The following is a 24,466-nucleotide window of genomic DNA, read 5'->3' as shown; positions in this document are numbered from 1 at the left end:
ATGCAAGGACGCAATGCGAAAGTCAAAAGGAGAAGCTGAAGTTCGATCGCATGTTAGAGGATCACAAAAAAAAAGTTGTACCCCAATTGTGAAGATGGCAACACAAAGATGGGTACCGTACTGGAATTGCTGCACTGGAAGGCAGAGAATGCTATGCCTAACTAAGGATTTGAGAAGCTACTGAAAATATTGAAGAAGAAACTTCCAAAGGATAATGAATTGCCCGACAGTACGTACGCAGCAAAGAAGGTCGTATGCCCTCTAGGATTGGAGGTGCAGAAGATACATGCATGCCCTAATGACTGCATCCTCTACCGCGGTGCATACGAGGATTTGAACGCATGCCCGGTACGCGGTGCATTGCGGTATAAGATCAGATGAGATGACCCTGGTGATGTTGACGGCGAGCCCCGCAGGAAGAGAGTTCCTGCGAAGGTGATGTGGTATGCTCCTATAATACCACGATTGAAACGACTGTTCAGAAACAAAGAGCATGCCAAGTTGATGGGATGGCACAGTGAGGACCGTAAGAAAGACGGGAAGTTGGGAGCACCCGCTGATGGGTCGCAGTGGAGAAAAATCGAGAGAGAGTACTGGGCTGAGTTTGCACGTGACCCAAGGAACGTATGGTTTGGTTTAAGCGTGGATGGCATTAATCCTTTCGGGGAGCAGAGCAGCAATCACAGCACCTGGCCCATGACTCTATGTATGTATAACCTTCCTCCTTGGATGTGCATGAAGCGGAAGTTCATTATGATGCCAGTTCTCATCCAAGGCCCTAAGCAACCCGGCAACGACATTGATGTGTACCTAAGGCCATTAGTTGAAGAACTTTTACAGCTGCGGAATGGAAACGGTGTACGTGCGTGGGATGAGCACAAACAGGAGGAATTTAACCTGCACGCATTGCTGTTTGTAACCATCAACGATTGGCCCGCTCTCAGTAACCTTTCGGGACAGACAAACAAGGGATACCACGCATGCACGCACTGTTTAGTTGACACCGAAAGTATATACCTGGGAAGCTGCAGGAAGAATGTGTACCTGGGCCATCGTTGATTTCTTCTGACCAACCATCAATGTCGAAAGAAAGGCAAACATTTCAAAGGCGAGGCAGATCACCGGAAGAAGCCCGCCATGCGTAGCGGTGATCACGTACTTGCTATGGTCAATGATTTACACGTAATCTTTGGAAAGGGTCCCGGCGGACTAGCTGTTCCGAGTGATGCTGGGGGACACGCACCCATGTGGAAGAAGAAATCTATATTTTGGGACCTACCCTACTAGAAAGACCTAGAGGTCCGCTCTTCGATAGACGTGATGCACGTGACGAAGAACCTTTGCGTCAACCTGCTAGGCTTCTTGGGCGTGTATGGGAAGACAAAAGTTACAGTTGAGGCATGGGAGGACCTGCAACGTTTGCACGAAAAAGACGGCATGCCTCCAAAGCAGTATGAAGGTCCTGCCAGCTACGCTCTTACCAAAGAAGAGAAGGAAATCTTCTTTGAATGCCTGCTTAGTATGAAGGTCCCGACTGGCTTCTCGTCGAATATAAGGAAATAATAAATATGGAAGAGAAAAAGTTTCAGAACCTAAAGTCTCATGACTGCCACGTGATTATGACGCAACTGCTTCCGGTTGCATTGAGGGGGCTTCTACCGGAAAATGTCCGATTAGCCATTGTGAAGCTATGTGCATTCCTCAATGCAATCTCTCAAAAGGTGATCGATCCAGAAATCATACCAAGGCTAAGGAGTGATGTGGTGCAATGTCTTGTCAGTTTCGAGTTGGTGTTCCCACCATCCTTCTTCAATATCATGACGCATGTCCTAGTTCATCTAGTTGACGAGATTGTCATTCTGGGCCCCGTATTTCTACACAATATGTACCCCTTTGAGAGGTTCATGTGAGTCCTAAAGAAATATGTCCGTAACCGCGCTAGGCCAGAAGGAAGCATCTCCATGGGCCATCAAACAGAGGATGTCATTGGGTTTTGTGTTGACTTCATTCCTGGCCTTAAGAAGATAGGTCTCCCTAAATCGCGGTATGAGGGGAGACTGACTGGAAAAGGCACGCTTGGAGGGGAGACAATAATATGCAGGGACGGATATTCTTGGTCTGAAGCACACTGCACAGTTCTATAGAACTCTACCTTGGTGACCCCTTATGTCGATGAACACAAGAACAGTCTGCGCTCCAAACACCCGGAGCAGTGCGACGACTGGATTACATGTGAACACATTAGGACTTTCGGCAGTTGGTTGGAAACACGTCTCAGAGATGAAAACACTGTTTGTGATGAGCTGTACTCGTTGTCAGGGGACCATCTTCGACTGTTACGATTTGGAAAGGATATGAGATAAATGGGAATACATTTTACACGATCGCCCAAGATCAAAAGAGCACCAACCAAAATAGCGGTGTCCGCTTTGATGCAGCCACCGAGAGGGGAAAGGACACATATTATGGTTACATAGTGGACATATGGGAACTTGACTACGGAGTAGATTTTAAGGTCCCTTTGTTTAAGTGCAAATGGGTCAATCTGTCAGGAGGCGGGGTACAGGTAGACCCACAGTACGGAATGACAACCGTGGATCTGAACAATCTTGGGTACACTGACGAACCGTTCGTCCTAGCCAATGATGTGGCACAGGTTATCTATGTGAAGGACATGTCTACCAAACCGAGAAAAAGAAAAAAAAAAAAAGAAGCGAATACATCATACGATGAGCCACAGCGCCACATAGTTCTTTCAGGAAAAAGGGACATCGTGGGAGTGGAGGGCAAGACAGACATGTCCGAAGATTATGAAAAGTTTCATGAAATTCCTCCCCTCAAAGTCAAGGCTGACCCAAGCATCCTGATAAATGATGAAGATTATCCACGGTTACGGCGCAATAAGTAAAGGACACAAGCGAAGAAAAAGCGAAGTAAAGGACCCAAGCATCCATGCCAACTTTCAACCTTTTTATAGTTCATTTTAAATGTATGTTGTAACAGACAGGTGAGCACTGCGCTTCTCCCTTCATCGTCTCTACACTCAGGGTTTATAAACCGCTGCGAGTGCCTCTCGCTTGGCGAGGTGGGACTAAAAAACAGCTGCAGAAATAATCAACTAAAAAACTCTTTTACCGGTTCATGCCACGAACCGGTACTAAAAGGTGCTCGTGGCGCCCGGCCTTAAAATCTGCATCAAATAAAATGCCTTTTACCGGTTCATGCCACGAACCGGTACTAAATTTTGTTCAAAACATTAAAAGCAAAAAGAATTATCATAGAAGAAAATAAATAAGTAATTAGAATTTTGTTACAAACTTTAATAGCAAAAAGAATTATCGTAAAAGAAAATAAATAAGTAATTAGAAACAAAAAAGAAAGCAAAAAAAACTGGGAAAAAATTAAAATAAAGGAATCAACTAAAAAGCTTTTATAAACCTCTATTATTATTGAAACTAAAATTATATAGAATTTTGTTACAAACTTTAATAGCAAAAAGAATTATCATAAAAGAAAATAAATAAGTAATTAGAAACAATATAAATAAAAAATAAGTATTTTGTTGTAAGTAGAAACAAAACAAAATAAGCTAACTAGCACTTTGAATTTAAGTAGAAACAAAACAAAAAACAAAACAAAAATAATGGAAAAAAATAAAAAAAATAGATTCGAATTTAGAGAGAAATTCAACCTAAATTCAAAGTGCTAGTTAGCCTAACTAGCTCTTTGAATTTAAAGTTCTAGTTAGCCAAACTAGCTGTTTGAATTTAGGCTGAATTTTGTCTCTAAATTCGTACCGCTTGACATTGCAGCCGCGACAGAGCTTATAAACAGGCTCGGCATCCCTTTGCTTGACGAGGTGGGACTAAACATCCAACCGCAATGCGGCTGTGGCAGGCACATGCCTTTAGTCCCGGTTGGTGGCTCCAACCGAGACCAAAGGCCCCTCTTTAGTCCCGGTTGGTGGCACCAACCGGGACCAAAGGCCTCTGCTTCCCGCCCTTTGGGCTGCCGAAAAGAAGCCTTTGGTACCGGTTGGTGCCACCAACCGAGACCAATGTAACCCTTTAGTCCCGGTTGGTGCCACGAACCGGGACCAATGCTTCTGCTATATAAGCCAACATTTTGGAAATTTTCATATTTGACGGCGCCGCGAGCTCATCCACGCCCGACGGCGCCGCGAGCTCATCCACGGCGCCGCGAGGCTGCCCCGTCGCCGTCGCCCGTCGCCCTCCGCCCCCCAAGCCCACGCCCCCGTCGCCGTCGCCCTCCGCCCCCCGCCGCCGTCGTCGTCGCCCTCCGCCGCCCCCGAGCCGTCGCCCGTCACCGTCGCCCTCCGCCCCCCACCGCCGTCGTCGTCGCCCTCGCCACCCACGCCGTCGCCCCGGCCGCCCCCAATGTGAGCCGTCGCCGCCATGGCTCTGTTTTTTTTTATTTATCGTTTTTAATTTTTGATTTGTAACATTTGATTTCTATATACATATATAGTTGTAGAATGCTCATTTCATGCATGTATATTTGCATTTTTCATATATGTATTTTTGCAGAGACCGGGGGTCTTAACCTCCTTTTCAAACAAAAATATAGCCATATGACCAACGTCTCATGGGTAGCGTGAGTCGTTGCCTTCTTTGTGTGCGATATTTGGCACAAATATGGCCTCAAATCAAAAAAGGTTCAACAAGAAAGTTGTTTGTATCACCCATATATATAAATTTGAAAATGGGCGCACCTCCATCCGAGATCATATGTGGACTGTGGTACCAAAAAATGAAATTGTTGTCTCAACCATACTTAAATCCGAGTTCGGTTAATTTTTAAAGAATGTTTAAAGGATTTGGAATACTTCCATTTTATGGGAAGTCCAGCAACATCATAAATAGATGTGAGGTCACGGTGCATTGAACAACACATAGCAAAATATTCAATCAACCACTTTTTACATTTATATACCTTTTTATCTCTCCCTTATTTATATGCTTTCACGTTCTTCATTGTTCGTCATTCTTGCTATGAATAGATCATCATCATGTGTTTTTGTTATCCGATATACCCAACCACTTTGTGTAGTGACCAATAATTCATATGGTGTTTCTAGATTGTTCAGTGAATATACTCTATCAACCATCCCTAGTTTTCTCATTCATGCATCTAATTACATGCAAAGGACGACTCAAACTAATATCCACTAGTCAACAACCCGTGCATTTGCACGGGCTAGTTTTAATGCATGGTTACTTAGCAATGGTCTCGTGAAAGTATATTGATTTTGGAAATAGTGGTTAGTCTTATACTTGTTAGATTTTTTTGTTATGTGTGTAGTTCCTTCAAAACAAATGTGAAAACCAAAGTGCTAATTTTTGTGGGTATCTTAAAACGGAAATCAAATGCTTTATAATTTTAACATTTAAATGAAATATAATAAAGCATAGAATGGTTTCATTCAATGTATTGATTTTGTTATTTTTTTAGTTCATTTTACGATGCCTATCTCACATCCTCGTCGTCGACTCGGCGGAGGACACCTGCTTGATCAGACGGGCCATGTCCGGGACTGGGCTCCGTCCGGCTGGTATTGGGAGGTGCTACCTTCCGAGGAACGTACATTGGTGAGGAGGCAGCCCGTTGTTGACCCGATCTTTGTTTGGTGGCGGTCGCGTGGGCCAGTGACGGTGCCGAGGCTTCTGGACACCGCGGAGGTGGTACGTCACCGTGTCAGCGAGGAGGACGAGCACGTCCGTCGCTACATGGTTGCATTGGAGGGCAGGTTCGACAATACCTGGTAGGTTCTTCAGGGATCTCACTGGAGCTATGATCCTGTGATGATTCCTTCTCTTTGGGTGTCCACCGCCCGCGACGATACCCGTCGGGCGCTACAGTTCTAGCTGTATTAATGATGCTTTATGTATGATAGTATTCGAGGAGTATTAATTAGTGATAATATTTGACGATGTATGGACACAAGAGATCGATGATGTAGTCTTGCTTATAATTGAATGCATGCTAATTTAAATACTACTTTATTTTACGATTTGTTTTTGCTTATTGAACGTTCAAATTGGAAAAGTACTCCTACTTTGAATGCTAAAATTAGAGAGCACTATGCAGAAATCTAGGAGCCCCCCTCCATCATCCGCGCCGCCGTCCCCGTCACCGACCCCCCTCCGACCTCGAGTCAGGGTCTATATTGTTTTATGCTATTTTACCTTAAATAAGGTATTTAATTAGGTCCTCCCTAATACTAATTATCATGTTGCTGTAACGTTGTATGACAATGTTGTAAAGGGTAGTAATTGGTCTCTTCTGCTGCTTTTCAGAGATGGAGTTCTTCACGGTTATACTTGAGAAATCCTCCAGGCTGGTGCTGCCGCATAATTTTGTGAAGATGTTGGATGGCCATTGGCCACAGAACATGAAGCCGAGGCAGGCCGGCAACGGGCTTCGCAAGCTGTAGGACGTGGAGGTGGTGTTCAACGCCGATGGCCGCATGTACCTAGATCGTGGCTGGAAGCAGTTCATCCGTGCCTACGACCTGGGGATCGGGTACTTTCTTGTCTTCAGGTACGACGGCAACGCCACGTTCGCCGTGAAGGTGTTCGACACGACTATGTGTCGAAGGCGCTACCAGGACGACGACGATGCCGGTACGCTCTGTCTCTTCTTCCTCTCCATTAGGCTATCTCTCACACCCATTTTTAAAAAACTTTTTTGCATTTGGCAAGGCAATGGGAGCAGGAGCAGCGAGTACTGCGACAGGTGCTATGTCTACGGCAGCAGCGACTCTGGCAGCAAAAGTAGCAGCGACTCTGGCGACAGCAAAAGTAGCAGCGACGATGGCCTTGCGGTGGATGTCCCACATCTGGGCGACAGGGCCATGCCAATTGTGGTAGAGGAGTACATCCCACAGCCTGGCCTAGGGCTTCGCCGCTCTAAGCGCATCAAGATGATGAAGGAGAAGGTGAAGAAGCAGGAGTGAATATCTTAAGAACCTGATGGCTTTAATCTTTATAGTATAAACCTTTTAAGTACGATAGTGTTGAACTGCTACTGCACTTTTAAGTATGATGATGGTGTGCCTGATGAAATTTTCTGCATGCTCATGGATGCTCCTTGTTATTATGATGTATGATGATGCATGATTAGTAGGACTTGTTATTATATATGATGATGTATGATGCGAGCATGAAGAGTTATTATATATCGGCGAATGAAATAAACATAGCAGTAGCGTTGGTAAACCAAGCACGAAGATAAGAGAGGACACTTCTCTCTATTAGCTAGCTAATAACAACCTAAATTAACCCCCAAAACCCCTAAACTAGCCACTTTAAAAAAAACCTCAGCTGCAGCGAGTTTCTGACGCGTGGATGCCTTTTGGTCCCGGTTTATGTCACCAACCGTGACCAAAGACCCCCTGCCTGGGCTGCCCGCAACGGGTGGATGCCCATCTGTCCCGATTCGTGTAAGAACCGGGAATAAAGGGGGAGGCATTAGTAACGACCTATTAGTCCCGGTTCAAGAACTGGGACTAATGGCCCTTACGAACCGGGACAAATGCCCTGTTTTCTACTAGTGGGATGATCTAGGTTTTTTGAGTTGCTACCTCGGACCAGAGGTACATCAAAAGCCGGAAGGAATCACACTATGCGAGGAGGCATACACAAACTGTGGCATGAAAGATTGCAATCCAATTGATGCTTCGATGGAACCTCGTCTTGAGTTGAGCAAGAAGGAGATGGTGAAACTACTCGGCTACAGTGATAGTGACAAGGAAGGAATTGTTGACGGCCATAAAAGTACCTTGGACGTGGCATATTTCTTTGCTGGAAGCATAGTAAGCTGGCTATCACGAAAGCGAAAGATGATGACATCAATTCCAAATGAAGAAGAGTGTCAAGGTGTGTGGCTAGGAAGGCTACACGGTGATCTCATGAATCGAGATCTGGAACAAGTGATGCTCAGTGTTGACAGCGAGTCTATATTTTTTTTACACGAGGATCTTTTTCTACACGAGGATTCAGTGCGGCATGACAGGAGCAAACACATTGATACGATGTATCAGTACATGAAAGATTGCGTGGAAGAAGAGAAGACGGAGGTCAACAACAATTGCACCGATGATCAGTTGGTGGACATCCTAACCAAGGTTTTGGATCAAGAGAAGTTCTTGGAGATGCGAAGAAGGATTGGTGTCGAACTGTAACGTAACGACGTCGTGTTTAGGGGGGTGATTGTTGGAATTAAACACGGTCTTCTGGTCTCCTGGTACGGCTCGGATCAGGATAAAATCACTGATTAGGACATGTATAGGCTAGCTGATAGTAGTATATATATGCAACCTATCCCTGGTAATCTGAACCAGACCATTGAGAAAAACAATACAAAATATACTCGGCATTTGCTGGGCGTGTTCTCGTGTGCGTTGTCTGACGGGATCGGATCGATCAAGTCAGAAGGCTGGTGTTACATGCGTGTTGCCAGTACGTAATATAAATTAGTTTCACGTATCCATCCACCAGGGTGCTTGCCTGCTTGCTGTACGTGGCTGCTTTATACTGTGGTGCACCTCGACGTAAAAGCACTTCGTCGAGTTCAGTCAGTGGTTCGTCTTTATCGTCGATTGTCACCGTCGTCGGAAAGTATTCGGTGTCTGGGCCAACATCCCAGAAATTCAGTGCAGCAAAAATTTAGAAGAACTGTACAAGCACTTGATTAGCAGAGAAACACAATACACTGAAACCAATTTTTTTTAAACCAATCAACGTATAAGCAGAAATTTTTCAGACATAGACACATAGTAAAACAAGTCTGAATGCTCTAGGCAGCCAATTAGAAAGCCGTACATGAGGGGACAACCAAATGCAGTTCTGAAAATTATCATGCGCATTGCGCTCTTCAGAACGTAAGGGGGTAGTACATCACAGAGTACAAGATTACAAACTAAAGTTTTGCAAAATTTTCACGGTTGATTCAGTACGAATGAAAAACCCATCGTGCAACAAAAGAGAAACTATTTAACTCATGGTGATAACAGAAAGAAGTTCAAAGTATTCAGCAAAAGACATCCATGATTACAATCCAGAAGTATAGTAAAATCTTACATGTATCCGTATAATTTAACAACACAGAAGTCTTGCATGTACCACAATAATTACATCATATACGTATCAAAAGAACTAAACATATGTATCTTTATTTAGAGGTATAAACAAGGCACACGAGATGCTGCTTAAGATTTCCCTCACTCAGGTTAACAGTCCAGAACTCTCATTCTATGGGTTGCAGCGCACACACTGGCTCCTTCAGAACAACAATGCTTATTCTGCACCTGTGTTCCTTGCGAACCTTGCCCACTTCACAACTACAAATACATAGACTTGATCGTACGCCTTGTCTAAGAGCCGAAAGTAAGCAATTCTCCATCTCCTCTTGAACAACAGGGCACAAAACACCATCCAGAGCCCCGCCACAAATCCCAACACAAGACCGAAATAAAAGGACAGTGGCTCAAATTCTTGCTTGCTGCTTCCAAGATCACCATGGATGATGAAAGAATCATTTCCTGGACAATTCTTTTGGACAGGAAGCCCACAGAGTTCACTGTTGCCGATGTACATAAGTGAAGGGTTGTCCGAATTGAGGGTGTCGAGTTGGCGACCAGAGGGTATCCTTCCAGATAAATTGTTGTAGGACAGGTTCAAGGCAGACAAAGATGTCAGGCTTGACAAGCTTGACGGAATTTCACCGGAGAGCTTGTTCTCAGAGAGGTCAAGAGATACTAGTGACTGCATGGCCCCAATCATGTTTGGAATTTCTCCACTCAATTTGTTCGATGATAAATTCAAATTCATCAATGCATGAAGGGAAGTGATGTCTGTAGGGATTTCGCCAGTCAAGGAATTACCTGATAAATCAATGCTCACAAAATATACAAGTGTCCAACCATATACAAGTTGCTGTCCTTTTGTTACTACTGATAATATTTCTCCGAGGTGACCAAACCCCACCTCGAGGGAATTGTCTTCCCCATCACGTACATCATAAGTAGGCATGAATTCCTCTTGTACTATTTTCATAAGTGTTAGGTTTGATAGATGCCCAGGTATTGCACCAGAGAAATTGTTGCATGATAGATCCAAGTACTGAAGATTCCTAAGGCTTGTTATAGTAATTGGAATATTACCAGAAAATGTATTGTGGCTGAGTAGTACAAAACGCAAGTTCCCCAGATTTCCTATCCATGAAGGCAGTCTTCCAGACAACTTGTTCCATGAAAGGTCCAAGAACTTAATAGATGTGTTATTCTGCAGAGACGTTGGCAATTTTCCTGATAAACTGTTGTTACTGAGCAGTAGAAATTCTGTTTCTTGAATGGGAAAACAAAGAGGAAATTCACCCTCCAAAAAATTGTTTGACAAATCCAGATAAACTAGCTGTTGCAATTTGCAAAGAGATTCTGGAATGTACCCACCAATTCTGTTTGAATAGATAACCAATATTTGAAGCCAGGGTGCTTTAAAATCTGATGGTATTACTCCTGAAAAGTTATTCTTGGAGATATCTAAAACAGTGATATTTGTCAGCAACGAAGGTATTGACCCAGTGAGCCGGTTTGAACTTAGGTAGAGTTCCTGCAAAGCCATGCCATCCAGGTGTGCTGGCAAACTGCCACTTATTTGGTTGCTAGACATATTGAGATATGTTGCCTGTGAAAATGTATACCAAAACCAACCAGGAAACTTGTCCTCTAAACCAGTGCTTGAGATGTCAAGATGAGTGATTCCCCGTAGCTGCCGAAGCCAAACTGGAAAGAGAGGACCCATTTGGCAAGATGCAAATATTGCAGTCTGTAGGCTAATAAAGGGAGAATGCCAATCTGAATCCACAACAATCCTTAAACTATTGGAAGACAAGTCTATGCTATATAAACTTTTTAGGTTTGCAAAGTGTTCTTCGGTGATCACACCACTAAGGTTGTTGTTGCTTAGGTCCAGTCCAATCATATTCTTCAGGTAGCCTAATTCATTGGGTACAGTTCCATTGAGGTGATTACTGGAGAGGTCTAGGGTGGTTAAGCTAGTTGAGTGCATAACTTCTGGTGGTATAGGTCCAGTAATTTTGTTGTCTTTGAGAGAAAGGATAGTCAAATGCTTCAGTTTTCCAAGCTCGGCTGGTATACTTCCGGTCAAGTTGTTGCTAAATATGACCAAATAAGTTAGAGCAGTAAGAGCACCAATTTCAGTTGGTACATTCCCGTTGAGCTGATTCATGCTGAGATCAAGGTAAGTTAAACGCACCAAATTACAAAGTCCTAGTGGTATAAGTCCAAAAAGGTTGTTGTTGGACATGTCAAGTATCCTCAAGCTGCTGAATTCCCCTACAACATTTGGCAGGGTCCCAATGAATTTGTTTCCATTGAAATGCAGCTCTTGCAATTTTTCCCGTGCGCATTGCAACCCTTCCATCAACACCACTATATCTCCATTCATAGAATTATCTGAGAGGTCGAGTATTTCCAAATGACAAAGATTTTTAAGATTTCCAGTCTTATTCAGATTGTTGTCAGACAAATCAAGTACCTTGAGTGACGTCATATTTCCTAGCGCGTCTGGAAACTTTCCAAGTAAACGATTCTGACGAAGACTGAGATATTTGAGGCTCGTCACTTTCCAAAACCAACTTGATGCAATTGAGCGGTCCAAATTATTATAAGAAAGATCAAGCTTCTCAAGCTTCGTGAGGTTAAGGTGGGGAAGCGATTGACTTGCAGTATCAAGTGAACAATCAGAAAGATGGATAACCCTTAGAGATGGGATCGTGTTCAATGTACGAGGCCAGACAGCTATCCTTGAGAGATTTATTCCACTCAAGCTAAGGTACTGCAGCAATGGTAACTTTGTTAACCAGGTGATGTCCATTGAGTACATTTCAGAATAATCATCCTGACCAAGGTCAAGATGCTGCAACTTAGACAGGTTGCCAAGCTGAGAAGGAACTCTGCCGGTAAATGGCATGCCAGAGAGATTTAGATATCTCAAGTTCTCCATGGATCCCAAGAACCGAGGAATATGACTACTTGGCCCTAGCAAACAGTTCATGCTAAGATCCAGGTGCTCTAGATGCTTCAAGGAAAGCAGAGAGGGACTTATCTCGCCGACCAATGAATTAGCATCACCGCACGAACCACCGATGTGAAGGTTCGGACTTGTTTTGCGAAGGTGAAGCTTGATGACATGGCCCGTTCGGTTGCTGCAGCTGACGCCCCTCCACCGGCAGCAATCCGGTCCATGCCATGAGGCAAGGACATGAGCTCCGTCATTTGTGATGCCCTTGTGGAAGGAGAGCAAAGCGGCCCTCTCGGCTGGGATGCAGCCTCTGCCATGGCCATGCCGGGGTTGTAGCGCTAGTGCATGAACCGTTTGTGAAGAGGAAGTGATGCCTATGATGATGAGGCTGGTGAAACAGAGAAAGGTTATGTGATGCATCATGCTGGAAGTACAAGCGCTGGGTAGCTGAGGAAGCATGATATGAACTATAGATCTGTATGATATAGGCTGAGTGTTACTAGTATTTAGCTATGTACCAGAGCCACAATAGCAGAGATGTTTGGCCACGGTTCTACGAGCCGCAGGGAGTTCACGGTCAAAGCACGAGTCTGTTCAATCATTCAATCAGGTCTGGTTCATGGAATTTTGTGGCCAGTGTGATGGGACTCACCACCAGCCGCTGGACTAGTTGTGTGCCTGCAAGTGCAATCACACGCTGCTGTCAAAGTCACTACTCAATTATGCGAGGGAGAGGGAGAGAGCAGCGCAGCCAGATACGGCGTCGGTAGGAGAGGGGAGGCAAACTGCCGCGCGCGTCGCCGCATCTGTGAAGGGGAGAAACAGGCGTGGGTGGTGGACGGAAGGAGGAGAGCTGGGCGGCATGGCACGTCTGGTGGAGGGGAGGCACGCGAGCATTGTGTTCGTAACTTGAAATTCTTTTTACGATAGACGTGCAACCTTACCGTCACGGACCTCGGCGGTAGGTTGTTATACCCTACCGTCAAAGGCTTCGGCGATAGCAAAATGATCAGATCCGATTTGTTTCCCCAGCGGGGTTAGATCCGGCTTAACATTCACGAAAAGGTCAAAATAGTAATTTTTACCGCGGGAGGGGGCTTCATCATCACAGAAAAAGAGAACGATGCCACTACAATTTTCGGCACCGATGACAGATGAAACAAACTACTCTAGTACTCAACCGGACGGAATGCACTCTGTAATTTTGAAGTTACAAAGTTTGACCAACGATCCTCAACTGTACAATGTGACGGAAAATGGTGAGGGTTTAAGCCGCCATGACTCTCGTAGTTTTCTCAGTTTGTTGAATTATAACACATACCTTTAGGTCCTTGAAAGAATGAAATTGGCTACAATGGATGATCAATAAATTTAACAAAACAAAACAAAACAAAATGAATACCTGCTTCCAAGACCTTTAATTGTCGAACTTGGAGACTTGAGCCGATCGATTATGCTGTTAGGAAGTATTAGTATTAGTCTAGGAGTCCTTATTAGTCTATGTTTACTTTCCTTTCACCTCAAGTCATGTGTAATATATATATATGTCCCTTGGGTCTTCAATACAGATAAATTGCTTTCCTAACATGGTATTAGAGCTTAGGTTATTTTTTTGCACACGCAACTCGTGCAGATCCAATTTCGCACCGCCACCAATCTCATCTCGGCCGGCCGCTGCCTCCCCTCGAGATGCTGCCATCTTCCTCTGGCCGCCTCGCGCTGCTGCCCCCCCCCCCCCCCCTCACGCGCCCTGCCCTCCTTCCAGATCTCCAGATCGGGCCGCCCCAGTCAAGGCTGCCTCCAGATCGGGCTGGTTCTGCACCCTCCAGAGCCGGATACCGGATTGGCTCGGTCAACGCCGTCATGGCATCTGCTTGGTTCTCGTTAACCGCCCGCCCGACCTCTGCTACGTACCTGGCTGCTTTGTTCAGATTCGCAGGCGTCCCGTCAGCCGTGCTCGCGATCTGGCCGTTGGGCTCGATCTGCTGTCCTCCAGCCGGATCCCGTTGCCGGCCGCCGTCTCTCGTGATCTTCAGTCGGATTCCGTCGCCGGCCGCCGTGTTCCACGCTTCCAGCCGGATCTTGCAACAGATCGCGGTGTCTCGTCTCTAACAAGATTATAGGCAACGGACAAGGATCTAGTACGGGTGTTGTTGCTCTCCTCGTTCGGCTGCTCTACGTACTACAACTAGCGGGTGCTGTTGCCTGATTCCATCTGTACGTGGGCACTTGGTCTGCTGCTGCTAGTCTGCTGTTTTCCGTCATGGTTCTCTTCCACTACTACCGCATCTAGTTTCATATATGCTTTTCAGTTTTTTTCCGCTGCTTTCACCAAATCCGTTGATTATTTTGTGTTTTCTCATGTCATGTGAGTCCACCATACCTTAGTCCGTCAGCTTTTCTTTGGTCCTGATCCTTTCTATACAACTTGTGGCCTATTTGCCCTTGTTGTTTTCTATAGGATTTTCTAGACTTCTCGATCTACGTCCATCGTGCCTTATCCGCCGAGCTTCTTTCGCCGACGGTTGTCGTGGACTATGATTTTCCGCGTAATGCTTTATTCTCTTGATGTGCCATCTTATTTTGACAACCCATCTTCTCTTGATACTTATGTTGTATCTTCAAGTGATGCGGTGTCTTCTTCTGATGTGTCATCTCTTCGGTGTCTTCCTCTTGATGTGCCATCTTCTTTTGACAACCCATCTTCTCTTGATACTTATCTTGTATCTTCAAGTGATGCGGTGTCTACCTCTGGTGTGCCATCTCTTCATTATCCCCTTTGGGTTGACTCGACAGGTTTTGAAGACTCTACATGCTATGACGACACTCCCAAGAAGCGGATTTGGATTATCAATTTTTTTTAGTATTACACTTCTTCAAATGCAATGCTATTGCATACGCTTTGCATTTGAGGGAGGGGGGGGGAGGGGGTGTTAGGAAGTATTAGTATTAGTCTAGGAGTCCTTATTAGTCTATATTTACTTTCTTTGCACCTCAAGTCATGTGTAATATATATATGCCCCTTGGGCCTTTAATAAAGATAAGTTGCTTTCCTAACATATGCACTACTCCACTCTTTATAGATGCCCGTGAGTCCATCTGGGCAATTCCAACAGGAAAGCAACAAAAGTGAAAGCAGCATCAGGGATTACATCATCCGCCATGTAAATCATTCAGCCCAGTTCAGACTACACCCACGGTAAGAGAAGTCCAAAGCATGCACAACTTTATTACAGCCCCTGTTTGCAAAGGAGAAGCTACAGCTATCAAAGTTTTGATATTAGAAAAGACTTTTGCTCTGCATTTCTGCAATATAACAAAACAAACAGTGGAGAGGTCCCAGAAGTGAAAGGATCAGTCTGAAAATTAGACATTCAGTATCCTTTTCTCCCCAGCCAATCTAGCTCCTTGTAGTGTCGCCATAATCTCCGCACGAAGAGGGCCAGCATAGTTGATGAGTTTTCCCCCGCCGCATGCCACAACACTCCCATCTTAACCTTCGATAAACTGCCATCACCCCACAGGGGTGCCAAAGGGGATTCCGTCGCTCACGCTACTCACCATGGGATAGATGTGGGGTTGGACTTTGCAAGCCCAGCAACTGAAACATGAATTGTTTGATCTGAATGTTCATCACCACCACGTACGGCCCTGATGCTGAGAAGCTCGTAACCTGAAGAGAAAAAGTGACATGACAAACCAGCATCTACACATAATGTACCCTACTCTGAGTCTCTGACTGTCTCTTACCGTAGAAACTGTTTCATGATTGTGAATCTGTAACCAGTGCATTACAGTTTACAAACAAGCCTCTGAACATCCCACCTCAGGTGAGAACAATGTTACTTAATTCTCTGCGAAGTACTTTGTACCAAGCATTCGTAATAGATATAAACCACTTACGAATACCAGTTACTCTCTGTTTCTCTCAGAGTTGCTCTGCCTCATTTCCTCCCTGCGGCCAGGCACAAGATTATCAGCCAGAGCAACATTTCATTGCAAAGTAATAAGTACTACCATTACTCAACCAAACACTAAATGTGTTGACTCTTGTTGTATGTACGACAGTAAAATAAATCAAACAAGCCTGGAACTTAAAGCACGTTCAACACCATTTGAAAGATGAATATGATGAAATAACATCCACTTGTAAATTACTTCCTCCGTTTCTAAATATAAGTCTTTTTAAAGGTTTCACTAAAAGACTACATACAGATGTATATAGACACACTTTAGAATATAAATTCACTCATTTTGCTCCGTATGTAGTCCCTTAGTGGAATCTTTAAAAGGACTTATATTTACGAACGGAGGGAGTACTAAAAACACCAGCATTTTAGAATCATACTTGTTGTTGAATTGTCAGTTTAGAATCACACTTGATAATCTGCGTGTGTTCATGATATTTCGATGGGATCGATCTGTGAATGAAATCCAACATGATTTTTATTTTGAAAGCAGGATAATCTCTGGTGCTGAAACACTTCCGTGTACACTTCTGATCTCCAAACTAGCAGCACAACCACGCCATGGTGCTTGAAGAATGTATATGTCCTCAATACCAGGAGAGGACATCAACTACTTCTCTTGGCTTCTTGCTGCCCTGCATTCTCTTGAATCTTTGCATCCAATTTTTTTTCCTTGGCTTCTTGATGTACTGCAAACAGCTGCTAGAAGTAACAGAGATCAGAGATGGTAAGTCAATTTAACTGAATAAATGAACAACCTGGGAGAAGGGAAGAGTAGCAACTCATCTCATGGCTAGGAACAGCTGCACATCGGCTCCAAACGACAGCACGGCAGGTCAAAACAGCAGCTTGCGAATGTTCAAGTGGTCATCAGAAGTCCACAAGGAAAAATCACGACAAAACAAGAATAACAAATATCCTATTTCTCTGGCATCTCTCGTAAGCCACAAAAGACATGCAGTCGCAAACACGTCAGTCACAGCACATAACAAAGTGCCAGAGTCTTATATATAATGAAATGAAACATATACATGCATGTTCATGGAAGTTAAACACTAGATGTATGATAACTTAACAGCGTGATGCCTTCACGCAACCACCTGAATCGTCAGTATATCGATGCCACCATTTTGTCTTCGTGTTGTCGAAAGCAACCTTCTCCTCCTACCGCACATAGTCCTTCACGGCTTAGAGCCTACTCTATGACGTTGCACTCCAGCTCGCCTACATGCTCCTAGGCGAGAGTCTTATTAAGCCTTCTTGAACCCGCCCTACTTATTCGACGACAGTTTCATCATTGTAGGATTGGGCGTAATCCACACAGGAGCAGGCCAGTCGGACCAAAGCTGAGGAAACACAAGGCTTTCCCAGCTATTATTATCCAAGCGAAGTACTCCTATATCGCGACGATTATCCTTATGTCCAGTTATGTACTCATTATCGTCAGTAAAATAGACATGATTTTCCTTGAGAGCAGGGCATTCTTTGGTGCTGAGACAGAGTGACTGGTTATGACCAAGAAAAAGCACATGGTCGTGCAAGCAATCAATTTCCACAAGCTTCTTGGCAGCAACATCAACTTCATATATTTTAATTCCCTTGGTGTGCAGTGTAAGTGATGAAGTATCATCAGGATTACCTCTATACACTTTCAATCTCCAAACAAGCAGCAAACCACCCCATGGAGCTTGAAGAATGTATGCTCCCTGAATTTCTAAATCGTCATCATCCACACCCATAATAATGTTCATTGTGACAACAGGCTCACTAAGATCAAAGGTGTGGATTTCTCCCATTAGAGTCGCTGCATACAATAGTCCATCCTTGTAGGTGCAGTCAAAATAATCAGTGTGAGGTGGCAGCCAGGTCCACTTATCGCCCCCTACCCTTGCAAAGGATAGCTGACCAAACGGCATGTGGATGAGCACCAGCTCCCTGTGGGTGTATCATAAAACACAAGAGCCTTCTGGTGGAAGCCTTCCCGCAGGGCAGCTGGAGCGATTATCTTTGGAGGGCAGATAACTTTCTTTGCCGTGTGTTTTGAGTATGCATACTTCTGGACAGCACCCGACTCATCACAAATGGGCTTCACGTGCTGCATGGTGGTCACTGAAGGGAGAGCAATCTGTTGACCAGTGATCGGATTGACGAGGTGCATTTCAGATCTCTCATCGACAGTGACCAGCAAGCCAAGAGAGGACCCGATCAGAAACCTATCGTGGAGAAGTGGCTCCAGGAGAGTTAACCTGTAAACCCTCTTCTCCACGAGGCTGTAGAGGCACACACCATTCTCACTGGAAGATGCAGACGCGTAGAGCAGGCACGGCGTCTGGGGCTGCTTGTGCTTGCCAAGTTTGCGCAGGGAGGTGTATGCAGTGCGCCAAAAGGTGCAGACAGCACCGGCACGCACCAGGTCAGGAATCTCAAGGGTGGCAAAGACACGCATCATGATGTCCTCTGGTACCTCCAGGGGTGTAGTGCCTGCCGTAGCCTCAGTCGGTGATGGTCTTGAGAGTACATGATGCCGTCCACTGAGCCAACGGTCATTCGATGGCAGTTTCGTCACCGTAAGGCTGGGTGTAAGCCACACGGGAGATGGCCAGTTGGACCAAAGCTCAGGAGACACAAGGTCCTCCTTGCTACAATTGTCCAAGTCAGCTACTCCAATATCACGACGGCTACACTTACAGTATTTATTATACTCATCATCGTCAGTAAAGTAGGCATGATTTTCCTTGAGAGCAGGGTAATCTTTGGCACTCAGACAAAGTGGATCGTTGTGCCCAAGAAACAGCAAATGGTCAGGCAAGCAATCGATTTCCACAAGCCTCTCTGTGCCATCATCAACTCTGTGTAATTTGATTTCCGTAGTATGCGGAACATATATTTCAGGGTCAGCATCTTCAGCAGGATCCTCGAACTCTTTAAATCTTGAAACAAGCAGCAGACCACCCCATGGGGCCTCAACAATGTATATGACACGGGGATGAAAATCCCTGTCGACCTCCCTAATAATCTTCATTGTAACAGCAGAACCACCAAGATCGAAAGCATGGATTTCTCCCTTTATATCCACCGCGTACAACAACCCATCCTTGTAGGCGCAGTCCTGATAGCGATGGTGTGGTGGCAGCAAGGTCCACTTATCATCCCCTACTCTTGCAAACGAGAGGTGATTGTATGGCTCGTGGATGAGCGCAACGATGTAGCTTCCTGTGGATGTATCATCACGAAACACAAACGCCTTGATCTGGAGTTTTTCTCGCAGCTTACAGCAAGCGACGATCGATGGCGCGAAAAAAGCCCGTCTTGCAGAGTGACTTGGGTATTCATACTCTGAAGACGGTCATCAGGAGTTCCTCCGGTAGCTCCGGCGGCACGCCCTCCATCCGTGAACTGGGAGGGAGAGAGACCTAGCAGCTTAGGTGAGATTCTGAAAGGCGTGAGAGCCAGGGGAAAGGAAGAGGAACTCACTGGAGGCGGAGGCTGCCGGCGCGAGAAGAATGGGTGGGGCTTGGGGAGGAGGAGCCCTGCCGCCGAGCGCCGCCGGCGCATCCCACGAGCGGCGTGTCCCGGGGCGGCGATTCGATCCGTCCATGCTCCTGGTCGGCGAAGGGTAGCGGTGGTGATGCGGGAGCCATCTGAAGGCTTTGCGCTTCCTACCCTGCGGCGGTGGCGGCGGCGGCGGCCGTGAGAGCTGGATATTTGGGGATCGGAGAACAGTTTTGTTTTTTTTTCTTTATCCACTTCTCAAAATTGTATGATATGTAGTCTACTTCTTTTTTTTTTCTTTTTATAATATGCTCTCATTGATACCATAAAGATCAAATTAAAATACAAATTACGTAAAGACTGACATGATAAAACTGAAAAGATAGAAGAACACTTTAAGTTTAGAGCGATGCTCTGCGCCGGCGCGCGCGGGTCGCCCGACCCGCCAGCAGTAGGCGGGCCGCACCGTTAGATCTCTATACAAATTTTTTTCTCGATGCAATAAATTTTGTACATAATGTAGCAATTTTCGTCAACGGTTGTAACAAAAAAAAAATATTGCAAAAAGTATATCTACGTGATCGTAGCAAAAAATCGAAGTTGATGGTGCGTGGTAGCAAAAGTCAAACGCCGGTTGTAGCAAATATCTACGTGAACGTGTATGCAACTTTTTTAGTCAACGGTTGCAGCAAAAAATGATGCCAGTTGTAGCAAAAGTCAAAACGCCGGTTGTAGCAAAAATCCAACGAACTCGAGTTGCAACCAAACGTGGATGTAGCTTTTTAAATAACAGATTGTAGCAAAATATAAAGCGTTTATATCAAATTTACACATGGTTGCAGCAAATCTGACAAAACAATGCTGCATGCACCTGGCCAGCGAGGCGCGCGGCCCACGTGCGACCGGCCGAACGATTCGGCCTGCGCGCCGGGTGGAAGCGTTTACCTTAAGTTTAACACCAACTTTGTCACCTGCCTTCGACACCACAACTACAGCCATCGAATAAAAGAATGACGAATCATCTCTCCACCCGAGCTCGATGCGGCTCCATCGCTGATATGCAGCTTAGCGGCTCCACAAGGTGGCTCACCAAAAGTAAAGTTCTTGCCGTTAAACGAATCGGATCGAGGCAATACCCCAGACACGTCATCAAACTTCATATCTTGCACCCACCACGACTAAGACGTCAAAGGAGAAAACCATACCTGCCATCCACGAACCATGAACCAGCACACATTCCGACTTCTAGATGTCGCCGATGCAAACCACAATCTTCATCCACTCTTGGACTACCTCCCAAGCTTCACGTCGACGCTGGAGCAAACGTCGTCGCAACGGCGGAGCCCGAGGACACAAGTCCATCACGAGGATGTTGTCGCTGTCACGTCATCCTCGCTTGAACAGTCTGGTTTCCAAATCCATCCCCAACAATAGGACCAATGGGCTCGTCAGGGAAGGATCCGAATAATCTTTATTCAACATTGTCATCGCTGTTGCCGAAGCCAAAACGACGAACAACCTAAAAATCTAGACTACGAAGACTAAAAACGATCCACACGCGTGGATCCGATGACCCCCCTCACCACCAGCGACCGAGGTCATCAGCGGAGGAGAGTCGTCTGAGGACAGCGCTGGAAGATTGTCCTCTTCTGATGGTGGCGGCTAGGGCTCCAGCGGTCAAGGAAGAGAGAGAGGATCCTTCGGCAAGATTTGTTGAGATGAAGGAAAAGTAGGAATAGGAGTCCAAGGATAGCTCCGTCGTGTACTTCTTCTTCTATCTTAGTTTTTTTAACCAAAAATAACTTAAGTCTCGATGCATTGACACGTCGGCTGCCAAGTTTAGTTGGCATGCACGACAATTTCAGTATTTAGTTTGGGATTTGACCATGAATCAAGTTTAGTATGGCAATTTTCGATAAAAAAATACACTGAAAATTTATCACGTTTGTCAATTAAAATTGTCATCCTCATGTCACTAAAATTGTCATAAAAACATTTGATTTGCCATGGTTGAATTCCGAAGCGTTCGAGTGTTATCGGGTCCTTGACAAGAAAGAAGGGTCTGTACAAGTTCTAAGTACGACAACACTTAAAATTACAACACGATCCCTCTAATCGCTGGACACGGCAACGGCAAAAGCAAAACGATCAGACCTGTCACACGCCCATCGTCTTCCATCGTTAGGCTCATGTCAATGTGTCAAGTAAGCAAGGCAAGCTAGGTTTATCTTTATCAAAGATCATTGTGTTATGATGCTTTCCATGCATCATGTCACCCACATTATAGTCAGAGATGTGCCATTTCCGGATCAGACAAAACGATAACTTTGTTGGCCTCGGTCCATGAAACTGTGCCAAGGAACGGGTGGCCATGTTGTCGACCAGATCCAAGAGAGCGCACAATAGCACACCGTGCATGATAACGAGCCGACGGTGAAGCGACTTCCCGGTTCAGTCTTTCGGAAGTATTCATAGAAAAAGGATGTGTGTGTGCGTTTATAGGGGTGAATGTATACGCATGTATTTGAACGTTTACGTCTGTACTGTGTTAAAAAAAATCTCATACGATTGACCGCAGAGCACACAAGGAGGTGCATACTGAAGGCCCAGGCGCACAAGTCGTTAAATGAGTTAACAACGATCTTGGCAAGCTAGCTAAATGAAGAACTTTACTCGAGCTCGAACCTATCGCTCCTTTCGAGTGTGTCATGACATCTTTCTAGCTAAATGAAGAACTTTACTCGAGCTCGAACCTATCGCTCCTTTTGAGTGTGTCATGACATCTTTTCAAATTGTAGTCGTGCATTATCCAATGCTAAAGGGTGACGTCTAGCATTGTGAAAAGTTGCACCCTACGTACCCTCGGGCAGACCTCAAATTATTGCCATTAGGCCAAAGGACTCAAAGATACCCCAAATGTAGGAGATGATCCATCGATGGATGGCCAAGGCCTGTGTAACATCCCGATGGATGGCCAAAGGACTCTAGAATTCTTTTGCCTATATATTGTTTGTGCACCTTGTGCATCGACATCATAAGGCATTAAATAAATAATTAATTCCATTTTTTTATTTCACCATTTTGTAAAAGATAGTGAATAAGTAAACCCACCTCTCCATCCATTTCGATGTTGTGCACACTCATCCTCGAACCATTGGCACGACCTTGTTGTGATATTTGGGGGCTACCCAAATTATTATGCAACGCATGCGTAAGTTTAGCTCTCAAGCATAATGTAAACCTCATTTGTGTAATAAATGTAGATATTTTCTAAATAACTATTAATTGGTCTTTAGATGGGTTAAAATAGTTTATATGTTCTTGTTATATTAAGGCACTATAGCCGGTTAGTCAAACAAATAAAATTTCCAAATAAAACTTGTGTAGTGGGCTGGTCTATACCTTCTCTCCTCTCAACCCAACCCATCTAAACCCCCTCTAAATATAGCCTCAAAACTATAAAGGCATGTCACCCCTTTCATTTATGGACCAAACACTAAACATCACCCTCCCTTTTCGCGCCAACGACCACCTATGTCGCCGCTCCACCGATCTCCGCTGTCGTCCCAAGAACTGCTCCATCGCTCTCAAACGCCAACTGAGCCACCAATGTCATATCTAGGATCGGATCTACAATGGTGTCAAAAGTGTGGCCCGCAAAGGGCCCAAAAATCTGGAGGGCCCCAATTTTTTACTAAATGTTACATGGCCTCGTGGCATTGGAGTGGGTTGTAGACCTGGAGTCTGGCTACGAGTCGATCGATCAAGCGCACTCCTCGTGGGCAATCCTGAACGGACGCCTCCAGCCGCGCTAGCTGGGCTCGGCCCGTTTCACTCGCTTCCCGTCCAGCGAAAAAAGATGCAACAGCAAGTAATCGAACCGGGGAACTCCCAATTCGTAGCGTACTGTCGAAACCGTTTCACCTGAGGAACTTGATGTGCTAATGCAGGCAGGTTCTTTTTATCATCTTCTCTTTCGTCTTTACTATTTTGTGTTTTTCTGTTTTTTTTCATTTTTTCTGTTTTCTGTTTTCCGTTTTCGTTTTTCGGGTTTCTTTATTATTTTTCCCTCTTACTCCTTCGATGATTTTTTCAAATTTGATGATTTTTATTCAATCCATCCACATTTTTATTAATTTATGAATATTTTTTCAAATTTTATAAACTTTTTTTCAAATGAAGAACTGTTTTCAAAATTTTGAACTTTTTTAATTTGATGATTTTTTCCAAACTCGATGAACTTTTTTATAAAATCGGTGAACTATTTTTCAAATTCGATGAACTTTTTCCCAAAGTGGGTGAAGTTTTTTCAAATTTGATGAATCTTTTCAAAATCGGTGAACTTTTTTTCAAATTCGATGAACTTTTTCCCTAAGTGGGTGAACTTTGTTTCAAATTTGATGATTTTTTGCAAAAATGGTGAACTGTTTTCAAATTCGATGAACTTTTTCCAAAAGTGGGTGAACTTTTTTTTTCAAATTTGATGAAATTTTCCAAAATCGGTGAACTTTTTTTCAAATTCGATGAACTTTTTACCAAAGTGGGTGATTTTTTTCTCAAATTTGATGAAATTTTCCAAAATCGGTAGACTTTTTTTCAAATTTGATGAACTTTTTCCCAAAGTGGGTGAACTTTGTTTCAAATTTGATGATTTTTTGCAAAAATGGTGAACTGTTTTCAAATTCGATGTTGTGCACACTCATCCTCGAACCATTGGCACGACCTTGTTGTGATATTTGGGGGCTACCCAAATTATTATGCAACGCATGCGTAAGTTTAGCTCTCAAGCATAATGTAAACCTCATTTGTGTAATAAATGTAGATATTTTCTAAATAACTATTAATTGGTCTTTAGATGGGTTAAAATAGTTTATATGTTCTTGTTATATTAAGGCACTATAGCCGGTTAGTCAAACAAATAAAATTTCCAAATAAAACTTG

At 44.5% G+C, this 24,466-nt stretch overlaps 1 protein-coding gene, 1 long non-coding RNA gene and 1 pseudogene across 2 annotated transcripts; all 3 read right to left on the bottom strand.

The window, feature by feature from the left end:
* Positions 1-9,001: 9,001 nt before the first annotated feature.
* Positions 9,002-12,653, bottom strand: LOC123398516 (receptor-like protein EIX1). The gene has a single exon (XM_045092978.1). It carries the CDS (start codon positions 12,522-12,524, stop codon positions 9,318-9,320), a length of 3,207 nt encoding a protein of 1,068 aa, XP_044948913.1. The 5' UTR covers positions 12,525-12,653; the 3' UTR covers positions 9,002-9,317.
* A 2,560-nt stretch (positions 12,654-15,213) lies between these two features.
* On the bottom strand, positions 15,214-16,296 carry LOC123398501. Its single transcript, XR_006610170.1, has 2 exons — positions 15,816-16,296; positions 15,214-15,738 (listed from the first exon to the last, which is right to left on the bottom strand). It is a non-coding gene; the product is annotated as an uncharacterized LOC123398501 (long non-coding RNA).
* A 723-nt stretch (positions 16,297-17,019) lies between these two features.
* Positions 17,020-19,777, bottom strand: LOC123398500 (annotated as a pseudogene).
* Positions 19,778-24,466: the final 4,689 nt, after the last annotated feature.

This window comes from Hordeum vulgare, chromosome 5H (genome assembly GCF_904849725.1).
Source record: "Hordeum vulgare subsp. vulgare chromosome 5H, MorexV3_pseudomolecules_assembly, whole genome shotgun sequence".
NCBI classification, from domain to species: domain Eukaryota; kingdom Viridiplantae; phylum Streptophyta; class Magnoliopsida; order Poales; family Poaceae; genus Hordeum; species Hordeum vulgare.
The sequence above is the reverse complement of the archived record's forward strand: the minus strand, read 5'-3'. Positions and strand labels throughout refer to the sequence as shown.

What these genes read in the sequence shown, in the direction of transcription:
- LOC123398516 (XM_045092978.1), bottom strand. Translation starts at nt 12,524, where the DNA reads ATGCTTCCTCAGCTACCCAGCGCTTGTACTTCCAGCATGATGCATCAC.